Genomic DNA, 14,090 nt, shown 5'->3' with positions numbered 1-14,090 from the left:
TCAATTTACGGGCGACCGTAAATTAGCCGAGTCCCTTCCTCTGTGTCCTGTGTGAATATTGACACGACCAAGGAATTCGCAGGTGTCGAGAGAAGACAAGACGTTCGCGAGAGAGGAAGAGGTACCTTTTGCTGCTGTGCTGCTCACGGTAGGAAATGTGTTGTCCTAGTTTACCTGATTCTATCGTCCGTTCAAGATCAAACGGTTCACAGAAGGCTCTCAGGATAAGTTCTGTTGGATTCATGGACTAAAATTTAGTTAGATGCTCCAAACAGGTAGATTAGAAGGAAACATATCACTGCAAACCAACATTTTCGTGCAAACCATGTACTTTCTCCGTCCTGAAATATAAGACATTCCAACATTCTTGGAGAGTCAAAGTTTTTCAAATTTGATCAAATTTATACAATAAACTAATAATATTTATGATATCAAATATGTATCATTAGATTCTCCATTAAATATATTTTTATAATATATCTGTTTGGTGCCATAAATTTTTATGATTCTCTCTAAAATTTGGTCAAATTTGAAAAACTTTGACTCTCCAAGAATGTTGGAATGTCTTATATTTCAGGACAGAGGGAGTAAATTTCAATCTGGGCCACCGGATCAACATCCAAGGGGCATAGAGAGATTGGGTTACAATTAACTGCCTGTCTCTAATCACACTTTTGCAAATTCCCCCTCTCACTCCCCCTGCACTGCCCTTTAGATGTTAATCCGATGGCCCAGATTGAAATTTGCACGGTTTGCAAAAAGAGGTTAATTTGCATATGATATTTTCCTAGATTAAAAATAGATATTAAAGTTTAGTTCTACCATAACTGAAATTTAGTAAATTAGTCCTCAAAATCTATCTAGTTTAGACTAAACCAACCCACGGACTAGGAAAAATCCAAACACACTGTGTGCATGCAGGTACAGCAACAACAAAATTCAAGGAGGAAATGATATTTTTATATTTCTATATATGTCCCATTTAATTTTGGGTCAGTTGGATCCATGCCACTCCAATTTCTTGAAATTGGATCTCATGTTGAAAATCATGCCATTACAGACACCCAATTTCACGGAGTTGTGGTGGCATGAATCGAATTTTCCCTTTAATTTTTAGTCCTAAAATAGACTGAAGTTTAGTCACATACTGTTAATCCAGACTAAATTTAGTCCTAGATGATACTAGCTAGGTCAGAGGACATGATCACGCTGCCATTCGCTGATGATACGCGTGGCAGGTCGATGAAGGGTATGTTGATTATTGGAAGAAGTGGAGGGTGGAACTGCACGAGTGCAGAGTCGTCGTCCTACATGTCAAACATGTGTATGTGCCTGTAGATCCTGTCCTCCATTGCTAAATAAGAATAAGATCCATTATCGACTAATTAGCATTACGTGTTTCCTACCACATATCCTTCCATTATCTGATATTTTCACGTTTAATGTATTCCTCAAAGGTCAGCAAGCTAGCTAGGCACGTCGAGTTGATAGATCGATCTGTATATATAATAATAAGTAGCTAAATATGTCCCTCAATTTTGATCCGAGGGTTGCTTTTGGTCCCTAAGTACCAAATAGTCCATCTAAATCCTTTTTTTTCATTTTGGATCAGAATGGTGCTTGGGGCGATATGGCATGTGCCACATGTTCGTGCCACGTCGGTTTTAATTATCCTTGGATGAGTTATCACGTTAGAGCATCTCCAAAAAATTAGTTAAATCATTTCGTGAATGTAAATTTGGCTATTGCTAAAGAAAAAAGGTTTCCAACGAACTTTGTAAATGACCCTCCAAATTTAGTGGCTCTTCATCCTACCTTATGTGCTCTCTATTTTTAGATAGTCTAGCTCACTAGCCATCCTTGAGCAACTCCAAGAACTTCTCTAAATCTATCTAGATAGGTAAAAATGAAAGAAAACAGCAAAAAAACAAACAGTATCCAACAGTCCTCCATCAATCTCGCTAATATATCCTATTCGCTATCCTCGACCTCCCGTGCGCTATTTTTGCCGGGCGGATTCATTCGCCATCCATGGTCTTTCGCACATGGTCCCACGGCCTGCGGCCTCCCGTGCGTGCTTCCTCCCCCCGCCGTCCCGCCGCCGAACACCGTCGCCGCAGCACCGCCTCCGCTGAGCGCCACCTTGCTGTCGTCTAACGCGCACGTCGAGCGCTGCGCTGGTTGGCAGCGGCGAGGTCGCTTTTCCCCCACATCTCTGTTTTCCGGCAGCCGCTGCCGCTCGCCGGAATTCGTGAGCTCCAGTCCACCTCGGTTCAATTCCTTCCGTCGTGAGCAGCTCCTCTAGCCCCTCGACTGATTTCCAGCTCCAGCATGACCTTTTCTCCGCCGGAGAGGCAGTGGTGTGCAGCGACGCTGTCTCCATTGCCGCCTGTGAGGAGCTTCGCGGTGAGTCATTATCTCTCGTGATTTTCGAGCAGCATCAGTCACCGTTCAGGCTCTAGTTGGTTCCTGCGATGCTCATTGTGTGTCTGTTCTTGATGGGAAACGTGCAGGATAGGCATCATGTGTCACCGCCGTTGCTGTCTGAGCCTCTGAGGCACCCATCGCTGCCCCCTTCCAGTCGATTCACGGCGAGCAGGGCGCGACGAACCCTGGCAGACGCCGACGTGCGACGGGAGGCCAGGCGGCGGCGGGAGGCCGGCCGGTGGCGGCAGCAGCTCGCTTCGTCAGCGACGGGCGGCAGCGTAGCCTTGGTCCGGCCCCACCTGCAGAGAGCTGGAGAGAGGAGAGACAGAATTGGATATGAAGAGTGTAATTTGGCTAGTCTGTTGGAGAGAAGCACAATATAGAGATATAATATTAGCTAAATGGTTAGCTAAACTGGAATTTAGCTAATGTGATTTGAAGGAGCTCTTGGAGATGCTCTTATAATTACCTCATTCCCCTATTAGTTCGGCCAATTATCTCATGTGAATTTGAAACATTACAAAAAAAAAAGAATTTGTCATACTCAGCTGAAGCACAATGTCATTGTTAGTTTTGTTTTTTTCCAAAATGAAAGTAACAGAAATGTTTTTACCAGAGCCTGAACAATGTCATATGTTATATGTATAGAAAAGGTTCAACAAAAAATCTGAAGCTAGATATATGTCCGGTAGGATAGAAGATGATGCATCAGGGGCGGACGCAGTATAGGTGCATGGGTGTACAGATGTACACCCAATAATTTTGACAAACAAAGATTCAATTTGTATGCATATACATATAGGTATACCTGTAACTGGGTCAAATTGTATTTATTTGATCCTAAACAAAAGAAATAGACCTTTCTCAACCTGCTTGCTTGGCCTGCTGCCTCACGATCCAATCCCCGTTTCTGTCTTCCACGAATCTCATCAGTTCGGCGTCTGCTTGCCTTGCCGGCAGTTGATATAATGGAGGATAAGTCTGTCGCTGCCGTGGCGCCACACTCCCACGCTTGCTGCACAGCTGGCAATGGGAGGTGCAGAACAGATCACGGCAACAGTGCGCATGCGGAAGGCCGACAGCCACAAATGCGGAGTCGCCGAGGATGAGCAGGTCACATCGATGCTATACACAGCTACAGCCACAACGTGTTTAATTCCTGCCCCACCAATGGTTCGTACGAAATCAAATTGGCTATTGTTTCATTTAGCTATGAATTTTTGTAAAGAACAAGCTAAGAAATAGTATGGAAGGTCAATATTTAAATATTTCTTGGTTACATTTATTAATAAGAAATTTTTCCTACTTGTTACTGATGAAGACATCATCTCTCGTTTCCAAAAGCAGCTTCGTTGAGTTAATTTATAATTTTGTTTTATTTGCAGTGTCGAAGGTATTGTTTGGATAATGGATTAAGAAACTATTTTGTGTTGTACCATGTACATTTGTATGATTAGGGTTTACTAATTTTTATGTACACCCAATATCAAATTCCTGCGTCCGCCACTGTGATGCATGCTTGTGTTCCAGATATGATGAGTGAAAAGGATAAAATAGACCATTCTACCATGCTGACTCATCGAAAGGGTGCCCACATGCGGCTGACATGGCATGCCAAATATCCATCTATATACATGGACGAATTTGATCCTAAAAGGAAACATGAGGGAAGTGATCTATTTAATAGTTTAGGGACCAAAATGATCCTTAAGGAAAGTTTAGGAACGTATTAGGCTACTTCTACTTTGCCCATAATAAACCAATGCAAGCGTGAGTTGGGAGCAACAGCAAAATGAGGGGGCTCGGCTGATCGTGTGCGCAACTCGCACGAGACATGTCGAGTGATGCCATGCATGATCGATGGAGGTACGCCTTTTGGTTGTTGATGAAGCTCTGTCCGTGTTGACCTCTGCAAGGAACGTAACACTCTGACGTTGGGGGTTTGGGATCCTCAGTCCGTTCGGGCTGCTGCGTCGTGGTGTGCAGTGCAGGCAGACCCGAGACCGGGAGGAAGGTCAGGTCAGGTCCCTGAACACATTACAGATGGGAGGGGAGTGGCAGGCACGACGACCCTTGCTCCATCTCATCTCCACGACCACGACGCAGGTAGGGCAGCGCAGGGTTCCCTTTTTTTCTCTAGTGAACTGGCCTTGCTCATTGACTCTGGACCATTGTTCCGTCATGGCAGAACACAACTGATCAGGTACTACAAGGTAAAAAAAACCTTGGTACGAATTGCTGCTGCCCATGAACCAGGGCCAGCGCCCAACCATTCACCTGAATGCCGGTGACGCAGTACAGGTGAAGTTAACAGGTGTGAAAATGAAAAAAAAAATACGAGTAAAATGCTCAGAATGGATACAAGTGGAGATTAGTACTAATTGCCCCCGTGCATCGAGGAGTCGGAAGTCTGGAAACGAGCACATTCAGGCTGGGGACTCTGTTCGGTTGGGTAGAGGACCCCACATGGCAGCCAGAGCACCGATCAGGGTCGTTGCCGCCTTGGCGCGCGGTGGCGTCGTGCGCCCCACCCCCACCCCGCTTCCTCTCCGGCGCCTCTCATTCCCCAACCAAACCAATCAGGAACAACCCCTTGAGCTCCAGCTCCAAGCATTCAAATAACCACGCCAGGGGGCAGCCCGCACATCGTCAAGAAAGCCTTGTTTGCTGCTGCTGCAACATTGACCGACGCCTGCTGAAGCGATCCATTGTATTGGACAGGTTCAAGCTTCAGCTTTCTTTCCTGTACGGCTTCGTTTGTTTGGACTTGGTCTCCCTCTGCGAGATCAATCAATCGTCCTGTCGTCCTCTTTCTGCCATTCCTCTCGGCAAGTCGTCAGATGACGAACAAAAGGTAAGCCGCTTTCTGCTAGTATTGGTTCTCCTAATGTGAATCCACTCCTAAGATGTGCTCTTTCTACGAATATAATGTTGTCGTGGATCTCTCCATCTCTGTTTCTGCAAGCAAATTCAGAAACAGAGCTACCAACAAAAGTCTCATAGGAGTAGGAGTGCTAGACTAACGCCTTCAGTTTCTGCCAATTTTTCGTTTACTTCTGCTACGCATCAGCAGGCAGGCTACTCCATCTGCTGCTGCATTCATGCTTTCTTGCTGCATCATCGCACAGCATGCATAGCAAGTCCTCATCACGAGCCAATCACCCTTGGCCGCTTTCCTTTTTTCATGCAAAATTCCATCCTTTTACTGCACGCGCATTTCGCTTGTGCGACGGCTCTGCTCACGCCAAAAGTTTTCCATCCTTCTTCCGGCAAATCGGATTCTGCAGATCGCCATAGCATCCAGGTGAAACCACTCTGAGCTGTGAACAAGGCCAGGAAGTGTCCTCGAGAGCCATCATGGCGTCCAAGGGCATCCTCAAGAACAGCGGCTCCAGCCGCATGCCGGCGCAGGGCGCCGGCAAGCCGCCCGCCGCGCCCACATCGGCGCCGACGGTCGTCTTCGGCCGCCGGACCGACTCCGGGCGCTTCATCAGCTACTCGCGCGACGACCTGGACTCGGAGATCAGCAGCGTCGACTTCCAGGACTACCACGTCCACATCCCCATGACGCCCGACAACCAGCCCATGGAGGACGAGGACGGCGCCGCCGCCGCCAGGGCCGAGGAGTGCTACGTCTCCGGCTCGCTCTTCACCGGCGGCTTCAACAGCGTCACCCGCGCGCACGTCATGGACAAGCAGGACGGCGCCGGCGCCGGCCGCCGCGGCGGCGCCAAGGGCGCCGGCGCCTGCATGGTCGAGGGCTGCGACGCCAGGGCCATGCGCGACGCCCGCGGCGACGTCGTGCTCCCCTGCGAGTGCGACTTCAGGATCTGCGTCGACTGCTTCACGGACGCCGTCAAGGCCGGCGGCGCCGCCTGCCCGGGCTGCAAGGAGCCGTACAAGAACACCGAGTGGGAGGACCTCGCCGGCGGGGCCGAGGTCACGAGGGCGCTCTCGCTGCCCCGCGGGCCCGCCGGCGCCAACGGCCACAAGATGGAGAGGCGCCTGTCGCTGGTCAAGCAGACCAACGTCAACCAGTCCGGCGAGTTCGATCACAACCGCTGGCTCTTCGAGACCAAGGGCACCTATGGCTATGGCAACGCCATCTGGCCCCAGGACGGCGTGGATGACGACGCCGATGGCGGCGCCCCAGCTGGACCTGGGCACCCCAAGGAGCTCTTGACCAAACCATGGCGGCCGCTCACCCGCAAACTGAGGGTTCCAGCTGCCGTCATCAGTCCTTACAGGTGAGCATCGTTATCATCTCTTGCATTCTTATCTTACTAACAAATGCCAACAGTTTTGTTTACCTGAAAGAACATATCTTGTATACATATGCACCGTTAACAATGTATTTCTAAGATAGAATAGAACAATGCAAGTGCCGTAGCTTGCTTATCCACCATAAAGAGAATAGCCGGGCCATTTTGCATGCAACTGGACAGAATTTAATTTACAGGATACAAGGTCACTACATTTGTACTCTAGTTGAGTTCCCAAGCAAAGCCTATTATTTCTACTATATACCTATGATTATACATTTATACTAAAACAATGTTGAGGGATAAAATACCAAATAAGTCTAACATTGTACTGTACTAGTGTTGAATTTAAAAACATAACGATGGTTTCTGCCGCTACATTGCCGCTTTGTTGCACCGGTCTTCTTTGTCATGCTGTTCACACTGTTCCTCCATGCAGGCTCCTCGTCTTAATCCGATTGGTCGCGCTGGCCTTCTTCCTCATGTGGCGTATCAAGCACCAAAACCAGGACGCCATTTGGCTTTGGGGAATGTCAATTGTCTGTGAGCTCTGGTTTGCGTTCTCATGGGTACTGGACCAGCTCCCAAAGTTGTGCCCTATCAACCGCGCAACAGACCTCTCTGTGCTGAAGGAGAAATTTGAGATGCCCACACCTAACAATCCAACAGGCAAATCCGATCTCCCTGGAATTGACATCTTTGTGTCAACTGCTGATCCAGAGAAGGAGCCAGTCTTGGTCACTGCAAACACAATTCTCTCCATCCTCGCAGCTGACTACCCTGTAGAAAAGCTTGCATGTTACGTGTCAGATGATGGAGGGGCATTGCTCACCTTCGAAGCGATGGCTGAAGCAGCGAGCTTTGCCAATCTCTGGGTGCCATTCTGCAGGAAGCATGACATAGAACCCAGGAACCCTGACAGCTATTTCAACCTGAAGAGAGATCCCTTCAAGAACAAGGTGAAGCCGGACTTTGTCAAGGACAGAAGGCGGATCAAGCGTGAATATGATGAGTTCAAGGTCCGTGTTAATGGCTTGCCAGATGCCATCCGCCGTCGCTCAGATGCGTACCATGCCCGTGAAGAGATCCAGGCAATGAAACTTCAGAGGGAAAAGATGAAGGCTGGAGGTGATGAACCGTTTGAGCCGGTGAAGATTCCCAAGGCAACATGGATGGCTGATGGCACTCACTGGCCTGGTACCTGGCTCCAACCCTCACAGGATCATGCCCGAGGTGATCACGCAGGAATCATACAGGTGCTGCTCCCATCACAATCATGTATCACCTCCATCTGGTCTAGTACTATACTAACATATGCATTCTTCTGTACCTCAGGTTATGCTGAAACCACCAAGTGACATGCCCATGTATGGGAACATCAATGAAAAGTCACCTCTTGACTTCGCAGGAGTGGATACACGGCTTCCAATGCTGGTGTATGTCTCAAGAGAGAAGCGCCCAGGATACGATCACAATAAGAAAGCAGGTGCTATGAATGCACTGGTCCGTGCTTCAGCAATCATGTCCAATGGTCCATTCATTCTTAATCTGGACTGTGATCACTATGTCTACAACTCAAAGGCCTTAAGGGAGGGGATGTGCTTCATGATGGACCGTGGTGGTGACCGCCTCTGCTATGTGCAGTTCCCTCAGCGGTTTGAAGGTATTGACCCTTCTGATCGTTATGCCAACCACAATACAGTTTTCTTTGATATCAACATGCGTGCACTTGATGGTCTGCAAGGACCAGTGTATGTTGGTACTGGATGCCTCTTCCGTCGAATTGCTCTTTATGGCTTTGATCCACCTCGTTCCAAGGATCACAGCCCAGGATTCTGCAGTTGCTGTCTCCCACGCCGCCGTAAGGCATCAGCTTCCAATGCTAACCCTGAGGAAACAATGGCTCTTCGCATGAATGATTTTGATGGTGATAGCATGAACCTCGCAACATTCCCCAAGAAGTTTGGAAATTCAAGCTTTCTGATTGACTCCATTCCAGTAGCGGAATTCCAGGGAAGACCCTTGGCTGACCATCCATCTGTCAAGAATGGGCGTCCACCTGGTGCTCTAACAATCCCTCGTGAAATGCTAGATGCATCCATCGTAGCAGAAGCAATCAGTGTGATCTCATGTTGGTACGAGGAGAAGACAGAATGGGGTATAAGGGTGGGGTGGATCTATGGGTCTGTCACTGAGGATGTTGTGACAGGGTACCGCATGCATAATCGTGGATGGAAGTCGGTTTACTGTGTCACACAGCGTGATGCCTTCCGTGGCACTGCTCCTATCAACCTTACTGACCGCCTTCATCAGGTGCTTCGATGGGCCACTGGTTCTGTTGAAATCTTCTTCTCCCGTAACAATGCATTGTTAGCCAGCTCCAAGATGAAGGTTTGCACTAGATGCCCCTGAAGCATTACTATCCCTTACTAATGTAATGTTAATTCTTAATCCAAAAGAATGACCAATTTTCTCTGTCCACAGGTTCTTCAAAGGATTGCTTACCTCAATGTTGGTATATATCCCTTCACATCCATCTTCCTCATTGTTTACTGCTTCCTTCCAGCACTTTCCCTCTTCTCAGGGCAGTTCATTGTGCAAACACTCAATGTCACCTTCCTGACATACCTACTTATCATCACTATCACTCTTTGCCTCCTGGCCATGTTGGAAATCAAGTGGTCTGGCATTGCACTTGAGGAGTGGTGGCGAAACGAACAATTCTGGCTCATTGGTGGAACTAGTGCACACCTGGCTGCTGTGCTGCAAGGTCTCCTAAAAGTGATTGCAGGGATTGAAATCTCATTTACACTCACTTCAAAGCAAGTGGGTGATGATGTAGAGGATGAATTTGCAGAACTCTACATAGTAAAATGGACATCATTAATGATACCACCCCTCACCATCATCATGATCAACCTTGTTGCCATTGCTGTTGGCTTCAGCCGAACAATTTACAGCACAATCCCACAATGGAGCAAGCTTCTTGGTGGAGTGTTTTTCAGCTTCTGGGTGCTTGCTCATTTATATCCATTTGCAAAGGGGCTCATGGGCAGGAGAGGAAGGACACCCACTATTGTGTATGTCTGGTCTGGACTTGTTTCCATCACCATCTCATTGCTCTGGATTGCGATCAAGCCTCCATCACAAGCTCCCAACTCGCAGTTTGGCGGGTCGTTTTCTTTCCCCTGACTCAGTCTGTGTTCAAACCTATAGCTCTTACTGAATGGATACAGGAAATTATGAAAGCAACCTAATGACATTCAGGTTTTGCAGCATACCTAAAGAATGCCCTGTGATTTAGACAATGGGTTACTTTGCAGCTCAGTCTCATTACAGAGAGGAAAACATAGGATATATATATCTATTCTAGCAATCAAAAGGTGGAACCACTGTTTTGATTCTTTCTGATATTTTATTTCTTTAGAGCTCGTTCTCAGTTGAATTGTGTGCCCAAAAAGGTGTAATGTGTTGTTAGCATGTTAATAATGTTACTCTATAAAGTTTTTCCCGGTTGAGTACAATGTCATTATTTGTGTCTTTTTATTATGAAGATTAGCGCCATTAACTAAGTAGTAGCACACACATACAATGCTGATTTTAACTATCTGGGGTAGAATAAATATCATCAATGTGGAAAGAAAGTTGCCTCTTTCTCAATCAACAATAATAAAATACTATTCACAGTAACAATGTGGCAGTGAAAGCTGTGAAATATCTATAGCATACCTTCACATTCTGAGATCAAGTGAAATTCCATTAGTTGAGAGTGCAAGTTGAAAGATCCGATATTTATAGTACTAGACTAAATTTCCTGCAATAAGTGATACTTTTCAGATGGCTCTGTTTCATCACAGTATATCGGCTAACCTGTTTCAGAGTAAAACCAAAGGATCAAGAACATTCAAACTATTACAATTTGAATGATCATAAATGAGGAACCAATAAACCGGATACAAATTAATCCAGTAAACATAAGAGAACACAGGTTCATCACTGCATTATTATACAGCCAAGTATTTCAGCATGAATCAAATAACCAGTAGGAGTTTTCTACATGTTATTGAGTTATTAAAAGTTGGCAGTGTTTTGGGTGGCTGGAGGGCCAGCCTATGCATCCTTCATGTCGAGAGATAAGGATGCCAACTAACTGGTTTAACCACTCGCTTAAAATTTATCCTACCAAACAAACTAACACATCCAACGTGAAGGATTGCGGGTCCTCTGGCTACCCATAACAGGCATACATGTCAATTAAAGCATACATGCACATCAATTGCCACCATGCACTTAACCCTAGTAGCCAATCTTCCAAAAAGAATACACGCGATTAATAGATGGATGTCAGACAACTACAAACTGAAAGAACAAAAATGAAAACAACAATTAACTGCAGCAATAAGCATGAGAGAATACACCACCTTGTTGAGGCCAGAACTATGCCAGCATAATGGTTGAGTAATAAGCACAAAGCAAAATGGGGATTTAGGCATATGCTTTCGTCATGGCTAACAGAAGAATGGCTAGCATAATCAACTATTTATTGGCATAGTATCATAGGAGAATACATCACCTTGGTGAGGCCAGTTGCCAAACCTATGCCAGCATAATAGTTGAGTAATAAGCACAAAGCAAAATGGTGATTTAGTCGTATGCTTTCTTCATCGCTTGGCTAACAGAAGAATGGCTAGCATAATCAACTATTTATTGGTTTGCGTTAAAAAAAGTCAACTATTTATTGGCATAGTATTATCCTTCATGTTTTCTGTGTCCAAGTACAGTTATATTTATGACCATAGCATGGACCCATCTTATGATCATATAGACACTAGATGTTGGAGCTGCTTCTAGAGTGGGGTTAAGTATTTTCTTCATTGGATATTTACCGCATTCAACACCATCATGCCTAAGCATTCTGCATTTAAACATTAAATAAAATAGTTTCTGCTAAAATTAAGAAGAAAAAAAGGACAAAAGTGACATGACAGTAGAACATTTAAGAAACTCATATCTCTGAGGTAAACAACTATTCAACAATTATGGTACCTGTTGTTGGATATCACAAGAAAAATGGCGTAGCACCTTTTTTTAAGGGCAGTATAATACCTACCAAAGGCAGAAAGCCATTAAGGATTCATCATCCTTTAGTACTGTATAGCTTTATGCAGCTGTGCATGACCACCTGTAGTTGGGAGAGAAACAATATACTTGTCTAGTTGACATAATATGGCTTATGAAGCTGAGCATACGAGGAGCAGCCTGTTCGGCTTATGTAGCTACAGTAAGCCGACTCGGAAAAGCTTCCAACGCCAGCGGCTGGGGCTGGCTGGAGCTGGCCAGCCCAGCCGGCCGAACAGGCGGGAGATCACTGGATGAGTTCTGACCCATCACTTTTCAACAGTGGCAGCGGAATTATCCTCCAAAACGAGTTTATAGCCAATGGACTGAACAAGTAAAGAACAGGTTTTGGTACTAGGTTTCATGCCTAGATTAAGCATGTCTTCGATCATAGCAGCAGCTGAACCAACGATTGCATTGAATGATATACTGTTCATTCCAACATCAGTATGTTCCATCTCTGCTATAAACTGCTTGACAGCATGCAGATCCCTGGTCCTGCAAAGTCCACGAAGCATCAAGCTATATGTACTAGTGTGGGTGCTATTCCTGATTGTTTCATCTGTTCAAACAGCCCGCAAATCTCTTTCCACCAAATGAGCACAGAAACGACCATGTAAAACAATAGTGTAACAGACATCAAGAGCATAATTTGCATGTATAGCCTCTCTTAAAGTTCTTAAGGCCAAAAAGCTCCAGCCCTGTCTAACATTATCACTGAGGGTTCCTGCATGAACATAGGCATTCAATTCAGGATTGCTCACAGTTACATCACGGTAGGCATAAATTGTATGGTATACCCTTCCTGACTGGCACAAACTATCGAGTGATCCGACATAAGTGTAGCTGTCTAGCCTTAATGCGCGAATCGATTTTATCAACGTAGAACTGGATGGCTCCTGACGGAAAACCTGACTTGCACAGAGCACTCAGCATGGAATTGCAGGCCACAAGATCATCAAAAGAAGTATCTGAGGGTAGAATCAATCTACGAATTAGACCTATGTCCCATGAGAACCGTAATAACTGAGCTAAAGTAAAGTGTATGCATCCGATTTATCTGGCTGCCATGAATATTCATGTAAATATCTTCGGCCTCATCATATCTGCTCCCTTTTGCCATACTATCCATCAGAACAATGTCTGGGCTGCAGTTGGCAGACACCATGGATCTCAAAAGCTCGCTGACCTTTTCATGCCCACCAGCTCGCAAGAATCCTCTGACAAGTGGCGTGTAAGTGACCGCAGAAGGAGCAGTACCAGAATCAACCATCTTTGCCAGCACGCTAGAAGCCTCCTCTAGTCTTCCTTGGCGGCACAGACGAGCGATCAAACATGTCCACATGGCCGCGGTGGGCTTGCAACCTGAGACAAGCGTGAAAGAAAGCAGCTGCAGAAAGCTCGGACATGGTTCCAGGCTTCCACCCTTACTGCAGCAAGCAAAAACAGCCGTGAGAGAAGCAGAGCTTGGTTGAAATCCCTGCTGCACCATTTCTGAGTTCCCCTCCCTGCAGCGATGAGTGAGCAAGATGGCGTAGGTGAGGTAATTGGGCGCCGGGTGCGCATCTCACCGATCCGTTTCGAGATGGCCTTCCCTGAGAAGGATGTCGAGGACGACGTTCCAGGCGATGGCATTGGGGACTGTATCCCCAGTGACACATTTGATCGAATACCTCCGCAGCGAGAGTGTAGAGGGCCCCGCGCCAGTAGAGCCCGAGCAGGAGGAAAGTCTGGGGCTTGATGGGGCAGCCGAGGCACTGGATCTCGCGGAGAAGCGCGTGCGCGGTGCCGAGGCGGGTGGCGCGGTCCAAGGAGGACGGGTGGAAGTAGCCGGGGCGGCGGGCGCACCAAAGGAAGAAAGAGAGCGCGAGGCCGTCTGAGGGGCAGCGGGAGACGACGGAGTCGACAAGCTACGGCGTTAGCAGCTGCGGGGGGACGCTGGGGCTGCGGCTTGGGTGCGAAGAAGGCGGCGGCGCCCACCTGCGCGCGGCTGGGGAGCATGGAAGGAAGTGGACGAGGACGCAAGCGGCGTCGCTGGCATTGCAAGTGCGGACGACACGCGGCAGGGAAGGATGGAACGCCGCCGCAGGGAAGGACATCCCGGCACAGAAGAGCGGCGCTCTCCTTCGGTGAGCGGCGAGTCGGCTCGCTGAATGGAGCTAGAACAGCATCAGCACAGCAGAGAAGCTGGAGCTCGCTGAGGCTGTTTAGTTACCACCCCCTTAAACCCCCTAAACGCAAAAAAAAACATCACATCGAATATTTCGACACATACACGTAATA

At 47.1% G+C, this 14,090-nt stretch overlaps 1 protein-coding gene, 1 long non-coding RNA gene and 1 pseudogene across 2 annotated transcripts; 2 read left to right on the top strand and 1 right to left on the bottom strand.

The window, feature by feature from the left end:
- The first annotated feature begins 2,026 nt into the window (after positions 1-2,026).
- On the top strand, positions 2,027-2,970 carry LOC120692889. The gene is made up of 2 exons (XR_005682775.1): positions 2,027-2,406; positions 2,514-2,970. It is a non-coding gene; the product is annotated as an uncharacterized LOC120692889 (long non-coding RNA).
- Positions 2,971-5,349: 2,379 nt separating this feature from the next.
- LOC120691313 (cellulose synthase-like protein D1) lies at positions 5,350-10,231 on the top strand. Its single transcript, XM_039974356.1, has 4 exons — positions 5,350-6,674; positions 7,129-7,945; positions 8,025-9,080; positions 9,174-10,231. Exons 1-4 carry the CDS (start codon positions 5,785-5,787, stop codon positions 9,879-9,881), a joined length of 3,471 nt encoding a protein of 1,156 aa, XP_039830290.1. The 5' UTR covers positions 5,350-5,784; the 3' UTR covers positions 9,882-10,231.
- Positions 9,847-13,906, bottom strand: LOC120689075 (annotated as a pseudogene).
- Positions 13,907-14,090: the final 184 nt, after the last annotated feature.

The sequence above is a fragment of the Panicum virgatum genome, chromosome 9N (assembly GCF_016808335.1).
Source record: "Panicum virgatum strain AP13 chromosome 9N, P.virgatum_v5, whole genome shotgun sequence".
Lineage (NCBI taxonomy): Eukaryota > Viridiplantae > Streptophyta > Magnoliopsida > Poales > Poaceae > Panicum > Panicum virgatum.
The sequence above is the reverse complement of the archived record's forward strand: the minus strand, read 5'-3'. Positions and strand labels throughout refer to the sequence as shown.

What these genes read in the sequence shown, in the direction of transcription:
- LOC120691313 (XM_039974356.1), top strand. Translation starts at nt 5,785, where the DNA reads ATGGCGTCCAAGGGCATCCTCAAGAACAGCGGCTCCAGCCGCATGCCG. An exon ending in GCCGTCATCAGTCCTTACAG is followed by an intron (nt 6,675 to 7,128) that starts GTGAGCATCGTT and finishes TCCTCCATGCAG; the next exon opens with GCTCCTCGTCTTAATCCGAT. An exon ending in TAGCCAGCTCCAAGATGAAG is followed by an intron (nt 9,081 to 9,173) that starts GTTTGCACTAGA and finishes CTCTGTCCACAG; the next exon opens with GTTCTTCAAAGGATTGCTTA.